General features: G+C 44.6%; 1 protein-coding gene across 3 annotated transcripts in view; it reads left to right on the top strand.

The window, feature by feature from the left end:
- HIPK1 (homeodomain interacting protein kinase 1) overlaps positions 1 to 24,339 on the top strand; it is a 52,036-nt gene that overhangs the window by 5,127 nt on the left and 22,570 nt on the right. For all 3 annotated transcript variants that reach the window (XM_029068978.1, XM_039912547.1, XM_029068975.1), the window contains exons 2-6: positions 5,155 to 6,235; positions 15,184 to 15,307; positions 21,535 to 21,654; positions 22,409 to 22,495; positions 24,122 to 24,306. In XM_029068978.1, coding sequence (XP_028924811.1) covers positions 5,157 to 6,235; positions 15,184 to 15,307; positions 21,535 to 21,654; positions 22,409 to 22,495; positions 24,122 to 24,306 — 1,595 coding nt within the window. In that variant the 5' untranslated portion in view covers positions 5,155 to 5,156. The remainder of the gene's footprint in view (positions 1 to 5,154; positions 6,236 to 15,183; positions 15,308 to 21,534; positions 21,655 to 22,408; positions 22,496 to 24,121; positions 24,307 to 24,339) is intronic.

Genomic DNA, 24,339 nt, shown 5'->3' with positions numbered 1-24,339 from the left:
GGTTTGACAAGGACTCTTTGCATTTACCTGAAATATTTAAAATAAAGTATTTTCTCACCTCTTTACCAGGAGATATCTATTCATTCCTATCTCCAGCAATGTTGTTTGTGTTATCAGGTGGTGTTTAGAGGTTGAGGCAAAGCTAGGGGAGTAAAGATCACGAGGTCTTCCGGGTGTTGGCCTTCTGTGTAGCTGGGTTGTGGTGTTTAAATACATCAGTTTGTATTGATATTTGCCTGTATTTTTTAAAACTTGATTTGTTGTTTTAAGCCGCTGTAGAAGTCTTTGAGGGAGGATTGGCCCTCGTGGAAATGGTGCCTAGTTGAGAATTTTGGTGTCAATCTTCAGAAGCTGCTGTGATTCCAACCATACTTAATGATCCTTTTCAGAACTACTTTTCAACAATAAACGGTCATTAGATTTTGTGACCAGGTGAAAAAACAAATTGGCAGGGCCTACAGGATTATTTTTGAGGTTTGAAGAAAAATCCCTGGTCGTGCATTTCAGGGGTGGAGAAATGCAGGAAGCAAGGAGTTTCATTTTTTTCCCTCACTTTGTGGTCTTCTCTCAACAAGCATTAGTGTTATTATTGCACTCTTGATAAGTGCTTGATAGGTGCCAAGCACTGGGGTAAAGAAAAGGAAATCAGGTGGGGGACAGCCTCTGCCCCATTTAGAGGGAGTCTGCAAGGGGAGGGAGAACAGGTGTTTAATTCCCCTTTTACAGATAAGGAAAGGAGGCACAGAGAAGTTAAAGCGATTTGTATGCTGTGTGAACTTGGGCAACTGGCAGAGCTGGGATTAGAACCCAGGTCCCCTGAATCCCAGGCTTCTGCTATTTCCAAGAGGCCATGCTTTTTCCTCTGGAAACCTTTAAGTAATGATTTCAAAGGATTTTTAGGGCTCCTTGTGCCCTTTGCCTACTCAGGGGCCTTCACCTATTCGTGGCCTTTCCTTCATCCTGCAAACATGGACTGCTGAATGCCTCTGTGCTACCTTCTGCTGGAATTTCACTGTGTCTAGGAAAAGTTAAATTCTGTTAGGGAATGAAAAGAGGTTACTGTGTTTTTGTGGGTTTTTATTTTTTTCCTCCATCATAGCCACTGATATATCTTGGCTGTGCTCAGACAGCAACCAGACCGAGATTGGGATGGTTGGAAAACTTGCGATGGGCTAGGCCTGTGATGAGAAAGTGCTCAATAACGTGCTCTGCACACAGTAAGTTCACAATTAGTATCACTGATTGAGTGATTGGTTTAAAAAAAAATCCCTCCTTAGTATCTTGGAAAATCTTGACTAGTGGAATGGAACGTAGGTGCTGGGACAGCTACTCAATCCAGATTGTCCCCTTACGGTTCTGTTATTCCTCTGGGGTGGTCTGTTCCAGGGGGCCAATTTACTGGCACTAGGAGCTACAGAAGATCATATCACCAACTGTCCTCCAACCCCACTCCCGTGTGCCTCCTTCCTTAGCCTCTCTGGAGCCCCCAAATCCCAGAGCTTCTCAGGAGCCCAACCCCACTCCAGCCAAGCCCTGAACTGCGTGTGGCATTTAGCCCTGGTTTGTTTTGGAAGGGAGCTCGAGGCCTCACTTCCTTGAGGGAGGTGGAGGAGGGAAGGGGAGGGCGTAAAAGGAGAAAGAGACCATACATTGGGCCGTTGGGACCTGCAGCGGCAGCGCAAATGCCAAAATAGTCCCTCGGTTTGGACCCTCCGACTGAAGGTTGGCGAGCACGATGGCAAATCCAAACGTCGTTTCACCTTTCACCTACTCCAAACCAGCATTCTATTTTAGGACCGGAGGCTGATTTAAACCCTCTCGGCACTCCTGAGGTTCTGTTTGTTTTTAGACACACTTTGCTTCCTAAATGTTATGGAGAGGGAGATGAAGCAGGCCAGTAGACTACTTGTGTTGGGTGGGAGTGAAATCCATTTGGGAGCCCATCAGGTATCCGATGGAAAATTACTAAATTTGTGTTTTCTGGGATCTGGGCTGCGATGACTAAAAGGACCATTCTTTGGCTGTCTCTGGCCCATCTGTTACAGCTCTTTGGATAGACACACCAATTTGAAAGAATTACGTTCACCTTTCTGCGCCCTACAAAGACGGTCTAAAGATCGGCACCCAGACTCCAACCTAAAGTTTTGAAATCCTGTGATCTCTGTAATTTGCAGACTTGTGAATATGACAGTTGTGTATGTACCTGAGGTAGAGGCAACCTTGGTTAACTTCATCAATGCTCTCACTTTTGAAAACCAGTTTTTTGTAAATTGAATTGGCATTTCTGGAAAGTTCATTAACTACTTAAGGCATCAACCACACATCTAGCTCCAGGTGCCAATTATCAATTCTCTATTCGTATTATCTCTCTAAATGTTTAGAAATAAAGTTTGTCTTCAATATTTGACTGGATTACCAGTTCAAATTGGTGACATCAGCTTTGAATGAAAACAACCTATATATTGTTTTCATTATTACAAAGCAGTTGGGCGCATTTTGGAAACTGAACACTGAGAGTAAATTATTCTTCATTCCAGCTGACGAGGCCAATGCAGATGGTTTTCAGTTGGATTCAGGCACAGAGAAATGTACACAATTGCTTTCTGATGTTCTGTGACCTCTTTTGTCTCATTTCCTCCCTTTCTGGTTTTTCTATGTTTCTGTACATCTATATACATATATATATATATATATATATATATATATATATATATATATATATTTTACGATCAGGGCAACTGCTAAATCACTTTTACTTGGTATCCTGAATTTACTGAGGTTTTTCTGAGGCTCAAGAGCAGGGGAGCCAACTCTTTGTTTTGAGGGTGAATTAGAGGCAGGGTTAAGAAGGACAATGAGGAAGAGAAGGGGAAAGGTGAGAGAGGAGGAAGATTAAAGTGAGGGAAGTGTCTCCCTTCATGAAGCAGCGTGGCTTAGTGGATAGAGCACGGGCCTAGGAGTCGGAGGGTTCTAATCCCAGCCCCGCCACATGTCTGCTGTGTGACCTTGGGCTAGTCACTTCTCTAGGCCTCAATCATCCTATCTGTAAAATGGGGATTGAGTGTGTGACAGGGATTGTATCCAACCTAACTTGTATTCACCCCAGTAGTTAAAGCAGTGCTTGGCACATAGTAAGTGCATAACAAGTACCGTTATTATTATTATTATTATTGTTCCTGTCACTTCAGCTCTGCCCTAACCCAAATGTCAGCCCCATTGACGGTAGTCAGTGGCCCTGGGCTTGGAAGCAGAATGGTGGCTTTATGGCCTTGCAGTCTGCACAGGTCCCATAGGAATGATGGGCATCCCGCCAGACCCCAGAGGGTACCACCCCCCAACCCTGGCCAGGCTGTACTGGGGAGACAGGAGCACAGCTTCTCCTCTTTGAACCCCGGACCCAGAAAAACTCTGCAAGGGCTCGGGCCAAGGCCCATCAATGTAGGCTAAAAGAGGAGCTGCCATTTCGACTCCACTTCTGGTCTCTTTCAGGCTCCAAGGGTCGAGATGGGTTAGCTACAGCTGGCTGTCTGGATCATAATACTGAGGTTCAAGATGATGGCTTTGCCTTTTCGGTGCCAGTCCCAAGAGGGTGAGGGCCCACTTAGTCCCTGGGGAACTGGAGCCACTGTCCTGAGAGTCGTCTAAACATCTTCTGAGTGACGTCTTTGTAGTTAGTGACCCCTGTGAGTAGTGGTAGTCCCACGGGGGTTAGTGATTTTTATAAACTTGGTCAGGTTGTTCAGCTGAGACAGTCTGCTTTCATTACTCTGTCGTTGTGTCCTAGTTTCACTTTCTCTGATGTGCTTGAGCTTCTCTGGAACTTGTCTGTTTAAAATAGGAAGATTGGCAGGAAATGAGGGCAGAGGAAGAGCTTGGGTTCATCGTGGAGGCACATAGATCGACTTCCTTGATGCTCTCCCTAGATATCGGTCCAGACCAGAAATCCCCAGCCATGTCCAACAGTGTTTCGGTTTGTGCTCGGCGGACCTGCGAGAGGCCCCGGCGGATTATGGTCTAGGCCAGAACTAGACCAAAAGTGAACCCAATCCTGATTCGTGGGTCTGGCATTCTCTTCTGGGTCGTGCTGCCCCGAGAATGGAGGTCACAAGTTGTGCACCTGCAAAACACCTGCACATTATGGCTGTACCCCAGCCTCTGTGCTTGGACCCTCTCCTTTCTGAGACCTCTGAGATTAGTTAGATTGGAGTTGGGGTGAAGAGGGCATTGGGGGCAAAAGGAGAAGGCATCAAAACACAGTGGGATTTTTTTTTAAAGGTATTTGTTAAGCGCTTACTATATTTCAGGCACTGGTCTAAGCTCTGGGGCGGATACAAGTTAATCATGCTGATACGGTCCCTGTCCCTTCTGAGGCTCACAATGTAAAGAGGAGGGAGGACAGGTTTTGAATCCCGTTTTTAAAGATGAGGAAACTGAAGCCCAGAGAAGCAAAGTGACTTGCTCAAGGTCACAAGGCAGGCAAGTGGCAGAGCCAGAATCAGAACCCAGGTCCTCTGGCTCCCAGACCTGTGCTTCACCCACGACGCCTCACTGCTTTCTGACCAGCCCTGCAGGCTTGGAATCAGTGGGCTGAGCCCAGCCCATAGTGATCCTTCTTCCCAGTTTTGAAGTGTCGTTCTTTTAGCTCTTTCATCATTAGCCCAGAAAATATGTTTCCAGATCCTTGCAGGTGGGACCAGTTGTGGTTTTGTAATGTCTCAAAGAGTGATTGCGTCCAATTCAGATAGGGGAACTAACTCGTTCCTTTCGGCGGCAGGAGAAATGCTCTGTTAAAACTACCACATTTACAGGAGTACGACGAGTCCCTATAATCTGGTGTCTGGCTTGCCTTGTGGAAAAAGAAATCAAGTGTGCTTCTTCAGGAATGCTGGGGTCCCGTTTCTGACCCCGAGATGGGGAGGGTTCAGTCACTCGGATCCCGTGCCGGGGTCTGAAACTTAATCTTCGACTTCTCCCGTGTGGTGCCCGATGGCTCGGTAGACGAGTTTACCGAACGTGTGGGTCGGACTCCGGGGTGACAGGTTTGAAACCCGGACCCGAGAGAGCCCGTTGCCGATGTTTGCCAACCTGGCGCCGAGACCCAGCTGACTCTCTCTCTCTCTCTCTCTCTCTCTCTCTCTGTCTTTGTCTCTGTAGGTATGGCATCACAGCTGCAGGTGTTCTCCCCGCCGTCAGTATCGTCGAGTGCCTTCTGCAGCGCCAAGAAACTGAAAGTCGAGCCCTCCGGCTGGGATGTTTCAGGGCAGAGCGGCAGCGACAAGTATTATACCCATAGCAAAAACCTCCCGGTCACCCAAGGCCCGGCAAACTCCTCGCACCAAGTAGCCAGTTTCGGTCTCCCCGCTTACGACCAGAACCTCCTCCTCCCGGCTCCCGCGGCGGAGCACATCGTGGTCACGGCCGCCGACAGCACCGGCAGCTCCGCCACCTCGTCGTTCCAGAGTAGTCAGACCCTTCCCCACAGGAGCAACGTTTCTCTGCTGGAACCGTACCAAAAATGTGGCCTGAAAAGGAAAAGTGAAGAGGTGGACAGCAACGGTAGCGTGCAGATCATAGAAGAACATCCCCCTCTCATGCTGCAGAACAGGACCGTGGTGGGAGCTGCTGCCGGCACCACCACCACCGTGACCACGAAGAGCAGCAGCTCCAGTGGGGAAGGGGACTACCAGCTGGTCCAGCATGAGCTCCTCTGTTCCATGACCAACAGCTATGAGGTCTTAGAGTTCCTGGGCCGGGGCACATTTGGGCAGGTGGCTAAGTGCTGGAAGCGCAGCACGAAGGAGATTGTGGCCATCAAAATCCTCAAAAACCACCCGTCGTACGCCAGGCAGGGGCAGATTGAAGTGAGCATCCTCTCCCGCCTGAGCAGTGAGAATGCCGACGAGTATAACTTTGTCCGTTCCTACGAGTGCTTCCAGCACAAGAACCACACCTGTCTCGTGTTCGAGATGCTCGAGCAGAACCTGTACGACTTCCTGAAGCAAAACAAATTCAGCCCCCTGCCACTAAAGTACATCAGACCGATCCTGCAGCAGGTGGCCACCGCGCTGATGAAACTCAAAAGCCTCGGCCTGATCCACGCCGACCTGAAGCCTGAAAACATCATGTTGGTGGATCCGGTTCGACAGCCCTACCGAGTGAAGGTCATAGATTTTGGTTCGGCCAGCCACGTGTCCAAAGCGGTGTGCTCAACTTACCTCCAGTCGCGCTACTACAGGCAAGCCCTCCCCTCTTTCCCCCACCCCCCGGCGGGTCTCTCGCCGGCTTCGTCTTCAACTGGTTAGAGCCAGCTCCGGGTCAGACTCAGGCTTCGGATGATAGCCGGCGCGTTGCCGTTCACTCGTAGACTACCGTAGGGGTATCTGTTCTGCAGCATGCGTTGGAATCTCGGCCAGTCCTTTCCCTCCAGTTGTCTTTGTTTAACCCAGTGCGTGACTTTCCACACCTCTTCTTTATACCAGTTTTTTTGCCAGCTCCACTTTGGGCTAAGTTTACTCTTCGGGGCCTGAATCCTGGAGATGTCCCTACTTGAATTTCACTGTCATCTGGTTCTTAAGGGCACCCTCATCCCGTTTCCCCTTTTTAATCCTCTTAAATAAAACTTCTCAGTGGATTAATTACTAATCAGCCCACGATCACACGTTTTCCAGTATTTAATATATGTGGGAAGAGTAAATGCTCCAAGAGCCTGCCCCCAAAACCCACTCCTGTAATTAGCCATCTCTGGTATGTGGCTTCTAAAATTTAAATTTAAAAAGTGGCCCAATTTTACATGATTTATTCAGGATGGGCCTTAACCCAAATGATTTATAATTTAGTTCTTGAAGTAGGCCGATGCCCTAAACCAGAATTATATAATTCATTGACAAGTTACAAGGACGGAGTTTGTGTTGTGCCATAAATACAGTTGATATAAATATTTCACTCCACCCGGGCCATCACTTCTGTCATCAGCACCTCATGAGAGGTACATGGTACTGTGCTTTGCACCGGTTTCTTCTTACTAGAGGGGGGGGGGGGGGAAATCAAGTCAGTGAAGAGTAGCTAAAGATTTCCCTAGGTCTGACAAGAGAATCCTAACTGTCCTGTGTTTATTAGGGTGCTTTATCTTTCTTAGAGAGTAACAGCTGAACCCTGGCTGCTTCTCCTGTTCTAATGCATTGTTATAATAAAATAATAATAATAATAATGGTATTTGTTAAGCGCTTACTATGTGCCAGGCACTGTTCTAAGCGCTGGGGTAGATATAAGGGAATCAGGTTGGCCCATGTGGGGCTCACAGTCTTGGTCCCCATTTTCCAGATGAGGTAATTGAGGCACATAGAAGTTAAGAGACTGCACAAAGTCACACAGCTGACAGGTGGCAGAGCCGGGATTCGAATCCATAATCTCCGACTCCCAAGCCCGGGCTCTTTCCACTAAGCCAGGCTGCTTCTCTGTTAACTAGATCATTCATTCATTCATTCATTCATTCAATAGTATTTATTGAGCGCTTACTATGTGCAGAGCACTGTACTAAGCGCTTGGAATGAACAAGTCGGCAACAGATAGAGACAGTCCCTGCCGTTTGATGGGCTTACAGTCTAATCGGGGGAGATGGACAGACAAGAACAATGGCAATAAATAGAGTCAAGGGGAAGAACATCTCATAAAAACAATGGCAACTAAATAGAATCAAGGCGATGTACATTTCATTAACAAAATAAATAGGGTAATAAATATACACAGTTGAGCAGACGAGTACAGTGCTGAGGGGATGGGAAGGGTGAGGAGGAGGAGGAGGAGATCATAATTTCAAGTCTGTGAAATTTAGGATACATTCTTCCCCCCACCTTTCCAAATGAATTGCCACTTTAGGAATTCAAAGCCTTGACCACTGACCAGGAATTGGGAGGGTTTTGTGTGTGGTTTTTTTGGTTTTGTTTTGTTGTTGTTGTTTTGGCCGAAGGGGACAGCCATATGCAGTTGCTCTGAATCCTCTGGTAATTCCCTTTCAGTAAACTACTTAGCAACTCCCAGCTTTTGTACCCTTAACTCTAGCAGTGCAGACTTAAGAGGGCCCATGTTCAGAGGTAAAATTGGGAGGGCGTCTGTGCACTGAATTGGACTTTAAGACCTAAAACGTGGAGGGATTGCTGGGCTAGAGCAGTGCTTGTTGACCATCGGCCTATGGCTGATGGAACTAAAGCTCAGGCTTCCCTATATTTTCCTTAGCTTTGTCCTCAGATAGTCCTGCTAAGCTACTTTCATGCTGTTCTGTCTCCTTGATAGGGTACTTCCAGCCCTTCCTCTCTGGCCTTTCAGATAACATCTTGGAAATTATTCTAATTCCCCAAATGCGGATAGCCACCAGCTCAGATAAGTGGAGCTGACTTAGTCTCAGCCTCAATCTAAGGGTTGTTTCTAGTATTTCTGCTGGCTAGAACCCATGGGCCAGGATTTTTCCTGCGCAGAAGGTACCCTCCCCTTCTCTTCCACTGTCCCTTCCCAAATCAGAATATCATCTGGACTCCTGATTAAACCTCCCCCCCCTTTTTTTTTTTAAAAAAAGGCAACCACAAAAAACCACAACCACAACCTTTGTATTTTAAACAGTATCACCTTGTAGATATGTAACAAAGAATTATCAGCTCCCATGTCTTTTTACTAGCCCACCGTTTACTCAAAGACCAGGTTGTAATATTCAGTCAGATAAAAACAATATTCTTGGTCCCTGGCCCACAAAAAGTGAATAGTAATAATGATATTTAAGTGCTTATTATTTGCCAGGCACTGTACTAAAGAGCTGAGATGGATACAAGTTAATCGGGTTGGACACAGTCTTTGTCCCACATGGGGCTCACAATCTTAATCTCCATTTTACAAGCAGATGAGGTAATTGAGGCCCAGAGAAGCCAAATGACTCGCCCAGGTTCACACAGCAGACAAGTGGCGGAGCTGGGTTTAGAACCCAGGTCCTTCTGACTCCCAGGCCTGTGTTCTATCCACTAGGCCATGCTACTTCTCAAGCGTATGGAATTTGAATGCAGAGAAGTGGCAGTGTTAAGGCTTTTGGAGTCATTTTGTCTTTAGCTTGAGTCCTTTGGGATAAAGTTTTGCCTGTGCAATCTCGAGGTCACTGATTTTCAAGTGGGTGGTTATCTATTCTGATCAGATCAGCTTTCCTGTATTTCCAGCCATGTTCCTTTCTTTATCTGATGTCTTATCAAAGGTAAAGCACATACCCACGTTTTTTTTTTAATTCTCTGACAATAAAGTCAGCTGACTGTATGAACTATCTTGGACCTGGTGAGTAAGCTTGGCGTCCTTGAGGTGGGAAAGGAGAAGTTAGAGAAGTTTCATGAAACTGCCGAGAGATCGATTTTTGCTGGGAGGTGATTGTTGTCAGTGATTCCTAACCTTTGCCTCCTAGATCTCAGAGAAACAAAGCGTTACTGCTTCAGGGAATTTTTCAATTTGAAGTTTAAGGTTGGGAAATCACTAGGGAGGAACTTTCGCTAGTGTAATTAGAGCTCTGTTGGAGTGTTTGTTCTTTCACGGGCGGGAGTGGTTGGGAGACAAGCTGGATACCTTCAAAACAGAGAAAAATTTAGACTCAGTGTGTCCCGAGGATTTCCTCTAGGGAAGTCACTATCTGAAGACAATTTATCCTCCTAACTAACTTCAGAGGACTTGCCAGGTACTTAGCGAGAGTGTATGGGGGAGGATATGCTAAGAAAAATATTGAGTAGTTTTAATCTGATCACAGCCTTGGGTGATTTAATCCTTCCCCAGCCCCTCGTGCCATTTCCCTCTTGTTGGCGGGCCCACAGCAGAGGTATTTTATATTAGAGAAACTGGTGGAGTCCTTATTGCCCCTGGGAGGCCTCTGCTGTGTTTGCTAATAGGGAAGGTGTGTTGGGTGGTTGTGCTGAGTGAGGTAGATTCATGGCTGTCGACACCCCAGGAACGAAGAGACAAACACAGAAGAATGAAATCTTCTCCAGCCAATGGCACGAGCTAGGTGAATTTTCAAAGGGAGGGATAATGGAGCCTCCCCTGTTCCCTTCAATTTTAACTTGTAGAGCACATAAAACTCAGATCATATTTGGTTTTTGTTTTTTTCCAGATTTGAGTCACTAGGTGGCTTGGTCCCTCCCAGTGACCTACCTTTTGGGGATTTAAAAATCTTCCCCGGTAATGTGAGGATGTCAAGACAAACCAGCCCCTCCCTGCTAATGACTGGGAATGTTCTGAGCTTGGCTTTGGAACCTGACCAGGTTTACTTTCCCTGCCAGCTGGGTTGGGTTCTGCCAGTTGCTTGAAACGAACAATTCTGTTGGGAGAGCAGGAATTCAGTTCATCTTTCGGCACCAAAAAAAAAAAAAAAATCTTCGACGTTGGCTCTAGACTCTTCGGATGTTTAGATTCTTGAAATTTTTATAATCCCCGGGCTGTTGCAGAAACACGAAGCCCAGCCATTGGCAACTCATTAAAATCTGAAATGCCATCAGTTCTGGGCAGCAAAACCACCTCCAACAGGAATGTCACCTGGACCTGGGCCCTCTGCCAGCAATGCAAGCGTTTATGCATTTGAAGGTCATTCCTTTAATGAAGAAATTCATCATCCAAGTCAAATAGTATAGACTCGAGAGGATAGGGTCTACCCCACACCTATGGCCCTTAAACAACTAATACCTGGGGCCTAACTGCAGTTTGAGGTTGGGGTGTTTACACTGAACCAATAACTCATCTGTAGAAGTTCTTATTTGGTGCACTTTAAGGAGCATTTTTTATCAGTGAGAGTGAAAAATGCCCAGAAAACATTAAATGCCCAGAGAGAAGCAGCGTGACCTAGTGGAAAAAGCACAGGCCTGGGAGTCAGAGGACCTGGGTTCTAATTCCAGCCCTGCCACCTGTCTGCTGCGTGACCTTGGACAAGTCACTTATCTTCTCTGTGCCTGAAAACGGAGATTAAGACTGCGAGCCCCAAGTGGGACATGGACTGCATCCAACCTGCTTAACCTGTATCTACCCCAGCGTTCATTACAGTGCCTGGCACATAGTTGGCGCTTAACAGATACCATTAAAAAAATCAGTTTGAATTGTGGGAGTTGTAAGCTGATTTCAAAGGACACATTCCAATTCCTTTAGTATGGATCAGACCTTCGTGGGCTCAGGGAACAGGGTTGCTCTTTGGGACTTAGAGAGGCTGTTAGAGTAGGTTTACTAATGTGAGTCCAATTTGCAACCGGCTCATCTGGCTCACTCTTTTCGGAGCCACCTGTTTTGTTTGGATCACAGAAGGGGAGGTTTGGAAGTGGCATTGCTTCGCTGAGCTGTCTGTCCTTCATGGCTCTTACCACCCGGTTACAGCCTACTTCCCTCTTGCCTGGTCACTTCCTCTTACGCAGTTGAGCTGTTTTGGGTTGCGTCCAGAGGGTGTCTGTAGTCACCACAAGCAAAGAAATAGGTCGATGAGAAAGAGGCTTCTATATTGAGGCAGCTGCCATTTTAACACAGAAGCTTTAGTTATCTACTGAGACAACATGGAGCGAATCCATCCAAAGAGATGTTTCCTCTGGATGTTTGCAGTTGCTGGCCTTGTGACATAGGAAATCCTTTTAGTCGTGGCTTGTCTGGGGTGTCATTTTACGCTGAGTTTGGTTACTATAAAAATATATTATTGACTTTTCATCACATCCACTTGATTATCTCTCATCTCATTGGTGTTTACTAGGATGTTTGCTAGGAAAATAGTTATTAGCTTAAATGACCCTGAGAGCCTAGTTAGAAGAAATCTGTCGTTCGGTATGCCTTTTCAAAACTACTTCTCCAGCCCTGACCTCTCTCCGTCTCTAGAGTCTCATAACTCATGGCTTCAAGATATCTATGCTTTTGATGTCCTGCCAACACTTCAGACCTGATGTATCCAAAACAGAATTCCTGTTCACCCAAGCTCTGTCCTCCTGCTGTTTTTTTCCATCACTTTAGACAACACCACTATCTTCCCTGACCCTCAAGCCCGTAACCTTGGCATTATCCTTGGCTCTCATTCAACCCACATAGTTGCCGAGTTGTACATTCCAAGCACTTAGTATAGTGCTGTGCACATATTAAGCACTCAAATAAATACTATTGAATGAATATTCAAAACTCACCAAATCCTGTCGGTTCTACCTTCCTAACATAGTTCAAGTCCACCGTTTCCTTTCTATCCAAATTGTTGCTACTCTGATTTTAAGTTCATGGGCCAAAACAGAATCTCCTCTAGATTATAAGATTATAGGTAAGGAATGTGTCCATTAATTCTGTTGTATTCTCCCAAACAGTACTGCGTTCTGCACATAGGCTAAGCATGTAATAAATACCGTTATTCAACCTCCTTACGGACCTCCCTGCCTCCTGTCTGTCCCTATTCCAGTCCTTATTTCACTCTGTTTTCTGGGTCATTTTTCTTAAAAAAAAAAAAAAAAAAAAAAAAGGGCTCAGTTCACGTCTCCCCACCCCTAAGAAACCTCCAATGGTTGCCCATCCACCTCCGCACCAAACAGAAACTCCTTACCATGAGATTTAAAGCAGTCAGTCGGCTCTCCTCCCTCATCACTTACCTCACTGATTTCCTGCTACAACCCAGCCCACACACTTTGCGTCTGTAACACCAGCCAACTCACTGAACCTTGATTTTTGTCTATCTCGCTGCTGACCTCTTGCTTGGGACTCTTCCCTCTCCTCCCTCTCTCCCCCATGCATGACAGATTAATAATAATAATAATAATAATAATAATAATCATAGTATTTGTTAAGTGCTTACTCTGTGCCAAGCACTGTACTAAGCACTGGGGTGGATACAAGCAAATTGGGTTGGATGTAGTCCACATGGGGCTCACAGTCTCAATCCCCAGTTTACAGATGAGGTAACTGAGGCACAGAGAAATGAAGTGACTTCCCTGAGGTCATACAGCAGACAAGTGGTGGACCCGGGATTAGAACCCATGACCATCTGACTCCCAGGCTCGTGCTCCATCCATGCTATGCTGCTTTTCATCTTCCAAGACTTACTAAAATCACATCTCCTCCAAGAGGCCTTCCCTAACTAAGTTCTCATTTCCTCTACTCCCTCTCCCTTCTGTGTCACCTGTGCTCTTGGATATATACCCTTTAAGCATTTGCTATTCACCCCCCAGCCCCGAACTATGTATGTACATATCCGTAATTTAATTTAATGCCTGGCTCCCCCTCTAGACTGTAAGCTCCTATGGGTAGGAAGTGTTTCCACCAGTTATTGCATTTTACTCTCCGAAGTGCCTAGTACGGAGTTGTACACTCAGTAAGTGCTCAATAGAAACTGTTGATTGATTTTTTTTTTTTTCCAGTGCAGGCTGCAATGCAGAAATTTGTACCACACTTTTCATGGGTCTACACTGCACCACACTGTTGCCCTTCACTGGTGCCCTGTTTATTTTATGCTGCTCCCCGTTCAAATCTCTAAAGTTGCTACAGTCCCCATTTTCAGAAAGACTACGTTATTTTACTTCTGGATCATGGGATCCTCGATTTTTTTTTTTATCATTTGAAGGGGAGATTCTTTTTATCAGTCCCTGTTCCAAAGGGATTGATAGGGAAGATATATTGAGGCTTAGTCTCACTGCGAACTGAAAGGGCACTGATATAGAATATTTAGCCAGTTAATTGGAAAAGGAAGTTGAAGGTCTTTGCCTTTCTCTGGTGCTATGTAGTGTACTTGAGAGTGCAGCACCCAAAAAAAGCCACACATCAAAGAAAGCTAAACAGACATGCTAATCTCACCAGATTTAACTGGGAGTGGGAAATGAAAGTTTCAGATTACCGTGGACTTTTATGCATGCCCTGAAGTCCAAAATTGACCATGGTCAGTCCATCAGTTAGTGGTTTTTACTGAGTATTTACTATGTGCTGAGCACTCTACTAGGTGCCTGGGAGAGTCCAATGCAGTAGAGTTGGTGGGCACAATCCCTGCCCACAAGGAGTTTACAGTCTAGGGTGGGAGACTGACATTCAGATAAATTAGAGCGAGGGAAAATGGATACCTACCAAAGTGCTGGGTGGTAGGGTGAATAGCAAGTGCTCAGTGTCTCAGTGGAAAGAGCACGGGCTTGGGAGTCAGAGGTCATGGGTTCGAATTCCAGCTCTGCCTCTTGTCAGCTGTGTGACCATGGGAAAGTCACTTAACTTCTCTGTGTCTAAGTTACCTCATCTGTAAAATGGGGATTAAGATTGTGAGCCTCAAGTGGGACAACCGGATTACCCTCTATCTACCCGAGCACTTAGAACAGTGCTCTCTGCACATAGTAAGCGCTTAAATACCAACATTATTATTTAAGTGCAAAGGCCAACAGAGGAAGTAATGGCTTAAGGAAAGGCCTTTTGGAGAAGGTGTGATTTTGGTAGGGTTTTTAGTAGTGATTTTAAGTTCTTGGGCCAAAACAGTCGGGTCAGGATCAGGCTAAGGTTGACATCCTATTGTATTTCCCTGTTCTTGCACCTTGTCTCTTCTTCCCTGCCATCCCTCCCTCTCCCCTTCTGCCCACCCCGGGTTTCTCTCAGTGTTCTCCCCATCCCTCTGTCTTGAGAGTTCCCCCTGGGACATTTTACAGAAATATTTGTTTGTCTTTTATCAGTAAGGATACAGCAGTATCTCTGGTTATTTTCCAGTGTATTTCATGTAGCTTCATTGTGGGTAGGGGGAAAAATGAGAAACAGCATGGCCTAAAGGATAGAGCACAAGTCTGGGAGTCAGAGGCCTTAGGTTCTAATCACTCTTCTGCCCATGTCTGCCCTGAGGCAAGTCTCTTCTCTGTGCTGGGCCCTCATCTCTAAATTGGGAATCAAGTCCTCCTCCCTCCAACTTAGACTGTGAACCCCATGTGGGACATGTGTACCCGAATTGTTTACCTTGTATCTACCTGAGTCTTTAGTGCCTGGTACATACAGTGCTCAACAAATACTATTAAAAAATAGGTAATCAAGATATTGTTTGCAGAAGAAATAACCGTAAAGGGAGCTTCCAATGCAAACAGGACCATTTCCAGTTTCTTTGAAGAAATACGTCAGGTCTGAGTGAAAACAGGATGAAATGTAGTTTAAGAGATAAATCCTTCTGAAATATCTTTGTGCTCTATTTCATGTTGACATTTTGTTTGGCAGGGCTCCTGAAATAATTCTTGGATTGCCATTTTGTGAAGCCATTGATATGTGGTCACTGGGCTGTGTAATCGCTGAGCTGTTCCTCGGATGGCCTCTTTACCCGGGTGCTTCAGAATATGATCAGGTAAAAGTGTGGATTTGGAGGGCAGCGGGGAAAATATTTTAATAATGGAAAAAAATAGCTGATTTTTTTTAAAGATTCAAACCTTTATTCCATTACATTAAATTTAAAAGCAATATCAAATAGAAATTGACGCTCTCCCCTGATTAAGGTCTGTCTGAGTTGTAGTATGAAATAACTTAATGCTTGCTGAATTAAGTAGCCTCCCAGTAAGGAAAGATGGAGTCCATTCTGTTGTATTCTGCTTCCAACTGGAATTTTTACCTAACTCTGGAAAGGTAAGATATTAAATGGCTTTGGAGAGTTAGTTGGTCTCAACTAACTTGTGTTTAGGAAGTTTAGATAGGACAGAAAGAAGCGGGGGTGGGAAATTAAAACCACAAGAGTGTGGAATTTCAAAGAGCTGTTTAGATTTACTGAGCCATATCTCACTCAGTTACTGTTACCTGCTAAGAGATGGTGAAAGTGATAAAAGACATCTATCAATTAGTGGTACTTATTGAGCGATTACTGTATGCTAAGCACTGTGCTGAACTCTTGGGAGAGGGCAGTTCAAGAGTTGGTAGACATGTTCCCTGCCCAGAAGGAGCTTACAGCGTAGAGTAGGGGACAGAAATTAAATTACAGATACGTACCCAAGTGCTGTGAAGCTGAGGATGGGGTGAATATCAGGTGCTTTCAGGGTACAAATGCAAGTACCATGGTGATGCAGGAGGGAGTAGGGGAAATGAGGGCTTAATTGGGGAGGGTCTTTTGGAGATGTTATTTTAAAAAGGCTTTGAAGTCGGGGGGAGAATGATGCTCTATCATATATGAAGAGGGAGGGAGTTTCAGGCCAGAGGGAGGTTGTGGGCAATGGATTGGCGGCAAAATAAACGAGATTGAGGTACAGTGAGTAGGTTGGTGTTAGAGGAGTGAAGTGAGTGGCCTGGATTTTTGTGTGTGTGTGTATGTGTTAAATGTGGCACTTCTAAATGCTTACTCTCCAAAGCATTGGATTAAACATTGGGTTAGATAAAAGATAATCAGGTTGGATTATCCTATATGGAACTCACAGTCTGTTGGAGGGAGCAGGATTTAGTAGTAATTCGTCCAAGTAAGGTAGAAGGGGCAGAGAGATTGAGTGCTTTAAAGTCAATGGGGAGGAGTTTCTGTTTGATGCGGAAGTGGAGGGCAACCACTGGAGGTTCTTGAGGAGTGGGGCGCCACGGACTGAACTCTTCTGAGAACAGTGACCTTCAGCAGCAGAGCCAAGTATGGACTGGAGCAGAGAGTCAAGGAGGTCAACAAGGAGCCTGATAGAGTAATTAAGGCGGGATAGGATAAATGCTCGAATTAATGTGGTAGCAGTTTGGATGGAGGGTAGAAGGTAGATTTTAACAATGTTATGAAAGTTGAACCGACAAAATTTAGGGATAGATTGAATATGTGGGTTGAATGAGAGACAGTAGGCATTATGCTTGACTAAAGGTTACAGGTTTGTGAGATAGGAAGGATGGAGGCCTGCCTACGGTGATGGAAAGTCAGGAGAAGGTCGGGTTTGGGTGGAAAGATAAAGAGTTCTGTTTTTGACATGTTAACTTTGAGGCGATGGCAGGACATCCAAGTAGAGATGTCTTCAAGGCAGGAGGAGATGTGAAACTGCAGGAGGGAGAGAGATGAGGGCTGAAGATATAGATTTGGGTATCACCTGCATAGAGGTGGCAATTGAAGTCATGTGAGCAAATGAGTTCTCCAAGGGCATGAGTATAGATGGAGAACAGAAGGTGACCCAGAACTTAACCCTGAAGGGACGCCCGCAGTTAGAGGGTGGGAAGCACAGGAGAAGCCCGAGAAAGAGACTGAGAATGAGCAGCCAGAGAGATAGGAGGAGAACTGGGAGGACATTGTCAGTGAAGCCGAGGTTGGTTAATGTTTCTAAGAGAAGGGGATGGTCGACAGTGTAGAAGGCAGCTGAGAGTTCATGGAAGATTAGGATGGAGCAGACGCTGTTGGCAAGAAGGTGATCATTTGTGACTTTGAGAGGGTGGTTTCTGTGGAGTGAAGGGGACAGAAGCCAGATTGGAAAGGGTCAAATATAGAAGTGGAGGAGAGGAATTTGAGGGAGTGGGCGTAGACAGTTTGCTCAAGGAGTTTGGAGAGGAATGGTAGGTGGGAGTTGGGAAATCATTCCAGGTATCCATGGCTTCGGAAATGCAATAACGGAAGAATAGTTGTCCAGAGAAATTGGTCCCGAACAGTTGTTCCTAGGGCACTTTCTTAGTGTTTTAGTAATTCTAAGTCATTTAAAGTTTTAAAACAAAAATGACATCTTATCTAATGTCCAGCTAAGAATGCTCCAGTACTTAGAACAGTGCTTGGCACATGGTAAGCGCTTAACTAACACTATTATCATTATTATTATTATTATTATTAAAGAACATATGCCCAGATTCTAGAAGTTGGCCCAATTTTTTGTCAGGACCTTCAGCGTGAGGAAGACAAAATAGTCTGCTGTTAATCATTCACACAGTGCTTCTCACAGTTTGTGTTATTCCTTCTATCAAGTCTAATAATATTGTCCCCACTTCACAGTTTGGGAAACTGAGTTGTACAAACCCTCAGGTCAATCTCCATGAGTTCTGTTCTTATACTTGTCCCCAGCACTTTTGTATCTGTTATTCTGTTGTATTTTCAGTTAAGATGGGGAAGTATTTACAGATAGAGTAATCCGTCTCCCCAGTTAGAGGGTAAGCTCCTTAGAGGGAAGGCAATGCCACATCTCTGTGTTTTGCACTTCCCAAGTACTTAATTCAGTGTGTCATACCCAGCGATGCTCAGTAAATGGTATTAGTACTCCATATATCATCTTAAGAAGTTTGAGTGGTACAGGAAAGAAATAGGTGAGCTAGGTTGCTGGGAAATTCTCATGGAAATGGTGGCATGTCTCATTCCTTTTGTACCCTTAGTTGTACCAGACCTGAGCCTTATCTCTTCCTCCTTCGCCTCTCCGTGCTTTTGGTTTCTTCCTATCTTCATCTCTTCCACTGTCTCTGCCAGCCACTGCTGAAGCTCCCAGCGTGGCTACGGCCAATTCTGCATGTTTAATAATGAAGGGTGGAGGCTAAACTAGTTTGGAATGGTGGAGAGCCAGAAATATCAGATTATGAACCCCTTAACAGGGTCATTTCTAATTCCCCCACCCTCCAGTTACTCTCTCCCAACACTAAGTACAGAGCTCTGCACACAGTAAGCGCTTAAATAAGCGACTACTATTACTAAACAATAATAATAATAATAATGATTATGGTATTTGTTAAGCACTTACTATGTGCCAAGCACCATTCTAACCACTGGGGTGCATACAAGGTAATCAGGTTGGACACAGTCCCTGTCCCACATGAGGCTCACACTCTTAATCCCCATTTTATAGATGGGGCACAGAGAAGTGAAGTGCCCAAGGTCACACAGCAGACAAATGGCGGAGCCGAGCTAGAACCCATGACCTCTGACTCCCAAGCCTGTGCTCTTGCCACTGGGTTATGATGCTTCCCATAAACAGCCTACTATTACTGCTACCACCAGCTGGTAGGTTGAGAGCTGTAAAGCTTTTCTTTATTGCAGGAGCTAACTTTTGATGTAGAAGGAACTCCAAATGGCTCAAGCAGTTAAGTCAAGAAATTAAGAACCAGCCAGAAAGGAGGGATTGGCCCAGGGCCAGAGAGTAGGCCAGGAACAGGGCCAGGATGAGACTCCCTTCTTCAGTCAGTCAATCATTCAGTGGTCTTACTGGTCTGTCAGCCCCCTCACCGTACTGCCTCCTCTTACCCTATCCGGTGTGCATCATGATATAGATGAATAGAGTCATGTTGTAAATTTCCAGAGGAAATGTGGTATCACCCCAGAGTTAGCCAGTTCATTTAGAAGAGACCAAAGGTGCAGCTGGGTGGTTTCCTTGTAGAGAAATGTTTTAGTAGTTCTGAGAATCTTATCTCTGCGTGGGTGGTGGTGGGGAACAGTGAGTGGTGGAGGATGGTAGTTTTTTCCAGTGGTTAGTAAATAGGATGCTTCAGTTGTTGCAAGGCTGAAGAATCCTTGTGCTCCGATACCTGTACGATTTCATGGGAGAGCCCTCATTCTTCTGAAATTCTCCTCAAAAGCCTGGTGGGTCCGATGCCAGGGTTCAGTCTTTTCGGAGTGGGCCCTGGAAGCAGCGTGGCTCAATGGAAAGAGCATGGGCTTAGGAGTCAGAGGTTATGGGTTCGAATTTCGGCTCTGCCACTTGTCAGCTGTGTGACTGTGGGCAAGTCACTTAACTTCCCTGTGCCTCAGTTACCGCATCTGTAAAATGGGGATTAAGACTGTGAACCTCACATGGGACAACCTGATTACCCTATATCTACCCCAGCGCTTAGAACAGTGCTCTGCACATAATAAGCGCTTAACAAATGCCAACATTTTTTTTATGGATTTTGGTGGGGTTTAAAAAATGAGGAAATGAACGTGTGAGTGTAAGAAAAGAGGGAGGTGTATGGTCTGGGCTCCCCAGAGATTTCTGTGGACGTGTGTCTTTGCAATTGCCTTGGAAGGGAGCCGCATCAGGTACCTTCCACACCTCCAGTTGCTCTGGCTGTTGGATGAAAACGACATGTCTTGCTCTGTGGTTGCTGCAGTTTCTGTGGCTGATGGTTGCACCTGATTACACCAACCAGCTGTCTTGAAAAACCTCTTCAATGCTGGTGCAGTTTTATGCCACTTACCTTGCTTCTGCCAGGCAGGGCGGTGAGGGGATTGCTGACCGAATCCTGCCGTCTGCATCCGGCACACTGGCTCGTTTCCATCTAGGTGCCGCCTTGTAGTGGGTGAAGTGGAAACCCAGACAGCGACATCCATTCCTTTATATGTCGATAATCGAATAGTGGTAACAATAACAAGTCCAGTTCTGCTAGTGAGAGGAAGGGCTGTTTTTTAATGTGCATACAAATCGTTAGTGTAGGGAGGAGGACAAGGGAGAATGGCTTTCTCCTACCATCTCCTGCATATATCCAGTAGCAAAATGGGGTGCAATTTTGAGGGGGCGGTTAGGGCTGGGGTGGAGGGTACACACCATTAGGGATTTGCTGTCCTGGCCACTGCCTGCTTCAAATAAAGAGGGAGGTTGCTCTCTGTCTTCCAGCACTGAAGTTCTCCCTCAGCTACAGGAGTGTTTTTGTGGGGCAGGGGGAGAGGAGAGAACACCACACGTATAATAAATTATTTCTTGTAGTCAGGGAATGTGTCTATCAGTTGTGTTATAGTGTACTCTCCCAGTGCTCTGCACACAGTAAGCACTTAGTAAATATGATTGATTTCCCTCCACCCCTTGTAGTTTGTGGAGCACAGCAAGCTTATGTAGGAGATGGTGGCTTCCCAGTCTTTTCTCTTAGAAGCACACTTGAATCCTGGGCCTGTCAATATATGTATTTATAAATATATATATAAATTTTTACTCTTTTTTCCCTCTTTCACAAAAAGCATTGTGGTCAGACCAGGATGTTTTTTTCTATTTTTTTTTTGTTTTTCTGGGGGAAATCATGCCTCGCTTTGCATTTTATTCAATCCTCTGTGTTTTTAATACTGCTATTTGGCCAAGAATTCCTTATTAGTTGAAAATTTTTGAGAAATGTCTTTCTGATTCTGGAATGTAGGTGGAAAAGTCAGCATCATCAATGGTATTTATGGAGTGCTTACTGTGTGCAGAGCATGTTTGAGAGAGTACAGTACAGTGCTTACTGTGTGCAGAGCACGTTTGAGAGAGTACAGTACAACAGAGTTGGTAGACACGTTCCTTGCCTACAGTGAGCTTGCAGTCTAGAGGATGAGCTAAAAATAGCTTCAGAATCTCTGAGAAAACTTCTGTATGTGAGGTGTTCTGAAGTGCTCTGAACTTTGTATCACTTACTAATTGAAAGTGTCAAGGGAAAAAAATTGCAATAATTTACATGTAGAATTTTGAGAACTCAGACCTCATCAGGTAATTAGTAAAAGAAAAATGAGGAAGTGTTGAATAATTATGTGGGAGTTATTTGTAGGATTGAGTTGCATGTATGTCTGGATATATAGATATGTGTACTGTAGTTTGCGATGCATTTTCTGACCTCAGTCAACTCTCGATAGGGATCATGACTCTTAATGTGACAAAGGAGCACTTGTGATGTTTTGGCTTTGAAAAATAATTGAATTAATGGCTTTTTTATGGCTTATATTTTCAGATTCGTTACATTTCGCAAACACAAGGCCTTCCAGCAGAATATCTCCTGAGTGCAGGGACGAAAACAACAAGGTTTTTCAACAGAGAACCTAACTTGGGTTACCCACTATGGAGGCTGAAGGTCTCACCTCTCATTTTCTCTCTCTCTTTTCATCTCCTTTTTTTGGTTAATATTTCATGGTTGATTATAAAATTATTGTGTAGTATAAATTGGATTGATTTGTCAGGGAGATGGCTTTAAAAATAGATTTCATTCTACCCAGAAGGCCCTAGGCCTCGATAAACATATGGTTCTTAAGTAACAATAAGATAAGGTTGCGCTGCCTATTTTGAGTAAGTGACCGCTTCTTACCCATGTCCAGCAATAGCAGCCGTGAGAGAAAGCACATAAAATAGGTGGAAGGACCAAAGTAATTGAGGTAATTGTCATTTACTGGGAAGAGCTCAATCTCGTTACAAAAACCTAAGATGTTTTCCAGATCAAACTGTTCTATCAGTGGTGTCTGGTGTATTTCTGGGGAATGAATAGCTGCCCTTTCTTCTGAATCCCTCCTTATCTTGTAATATCTGTCCCTTTGAATAAATTGATTAAGATCATGTCACTTGGCCTTATGGTTTAGGCACCAGCAGTATCTACCACATATGTTGTTCCTTGAGCAATTGCAGAATTTCCTCGAAGTGTTCTCCTCCTTCTGATGAGGTCTGGGGACTATGCACCCCTGCTTTGTGGAGGTCGAGGCCACCTTTCTGTAACTGGTAGATTGGCCACTTGCAATTTTGTGGGTGGGCTTGTGAAGTGTTCAGGCTTTCATACCTCAATGTTTAATATTAAAGTGTTAAAATATGAAAATTGCACACAAAACTATATTTTACAGACCCCAGAGGAACATGAATTGGAAACAGGAATAAAATCAAAAGAAGCACGAAAATACATATTTAACTGTTTAGATGACATGGCCCAGGTGAGTGTGGAAGCTTTTGAATTGCAGACTTTTGCTTTTTATCTTTCTAAGTACATCTGTTTAACATTTTATAGGATATACCTAGGAGAAGTTATTTGAGAAGTACAATATTTCTAGACTATTTGCCTTTAATAATTTTTTAATGGTATTTAAGCGCTTAATATGTGCCAAGCATTGTACTACGTGCTGGGGTAGATACAAGACAGTCAGGCTAGACACAGTCCTTGTCCCACATGGATTTATGGACATAGCTTTAAATTTTACATATTAAAAATTATTCATTTTAATGCCTGTCTCCCTCGGTAGACTGTAAGCTTAATATGGGCCAGGAGTGTGTCTGCTAATTCTGTTGTACTCTCAAGTGCTTAGTACAGTGCTCTGCACATAGAAAGTGCTCAGTAAATACCATCGGTTGATTGACGGGTGGGGGGTGGTCAGTCTTAATGCCCATTTTACAGATGAGATAACTGAGGCACATCCTCATTTACACTTGGGACTCAGAGGTTAAGCCACTTGCCCCGGGGACACAAAGACCAGTGGCAGAGCTGAGACCATAATCTGGATGTCTCCCAGTTCCCAGTCCCATGCAGTTGCCTACTAGAGCACGCAGTTCTTCTTCACATTTGAAGATAAGCTCTGTTGCTTTATCATCTTTTGCAGGTATGGCTGAAATGAATCAGTGATATTTTCTGAGCACTTACTGTGTGCGGAGCACATAATAATAATGTTTTTTGTTAAGCGTTTAGTATGTGTCAAGCACTGTTCTAAGCGCTGGGGTAGATATAGGCTAATCAGTTTGCATCAGTCCACATGGGACTCACAGTCTTCATCCTGATTTTATTGATGAGGTAACTGAGACACAGAAGTTAAGTGACATGTCCAAGGTCAAACAGCAGACAAGTGGCAGAAGTGGGATTAGAATCCAGGTCCCTCTGACTCCCAGGCTTCTGACTCTCTCCACTAGGCAATAAGTTCAATGCAGACATCCCTTCCGCACTCTTTCCACACAAAGGCTGCTTATCACTGTGCCATTATGTGTTATTTGTAATACCTGATGCCATTTCTGATATACAGCTCCAACGTTTTGTGAGGTATTTTTAATTATGTGCAGGTTTCCTTCCTCCTTTCAGAAATAAATGAAGTTTATACTTTTTGGGGTATAGGGGAAACCTGGCTACTTGAATTTTTCCCCAATTTCAAAATAGATTTTGAATTTGGGAGGAAAAATCATTGGCTGCAGTTTTCCACTTCATTGGGGAAATGTTATCACCCAACGATTGTTAGAATTGTTAGATTGTTAAAATGGGGATTAAGACTGTGAGCTCCATGTGGACTGATGCAACCTGATTAGCCTGAATCTACCCCAGCGCTTAGAACAGTGCATGACACATAGTAAACGCTAAACAAAAACCAGTATTATTATTGTTTCGCACATAGTAAGTCCTTAGAGCAGAGCAGTACAAGATAATTTTTGCAAGTTTAGAAGCAGAGTGCATTATTAGTCACTTTTCAAGGTTTCTCTCTAGGTCAGTCTGTCTTGGATAAGGGAAAAAAATAAATGATAGTAGATGATAGAGGGATAGTTGACTGGCTAAACACCTCCCCGATTTTTTTTTCTTTTGAAAGGTGAATATGTCCACGGATTTAGAGGGAACCGACATGTTGGCAGAGAAGGCGGATCGTAGAGAATACATTGACTTGCTGAAAAAAATGTTGACGATTGATGCAGACAAGAGAATTACACCACTGAAAACGCTAAACCATCCATTCGTGACAATGACTCATCTGTTAGATTTTCCACACAGCAATCAGTGAGTTTGGGATCATTTTGTTCAATTTGGTGT

This window comes from Ornithorhynchus anatinus, chromosome 7, assembly GCF_004115215.2.
Source record: "Ornithorhynchus anatinus isolate Pmale09 chromosome 7, mOrnAna1.pri.v4, whole genome shotgun sequence".
In the NCBI taxonomy this organism is placed as follows: domain Eukaryota; kingdom Metazoa; phylum Chordata; class Mammalia; order Monotremata; family Ornithorhynchidae; genus Ornithorhynchus; species Ornithorhynchus anatinus.
Note: the sequence above shows the minus strand (reverse complement) of the source record. Positions and strands in the feature narration are given on the sequence as shown.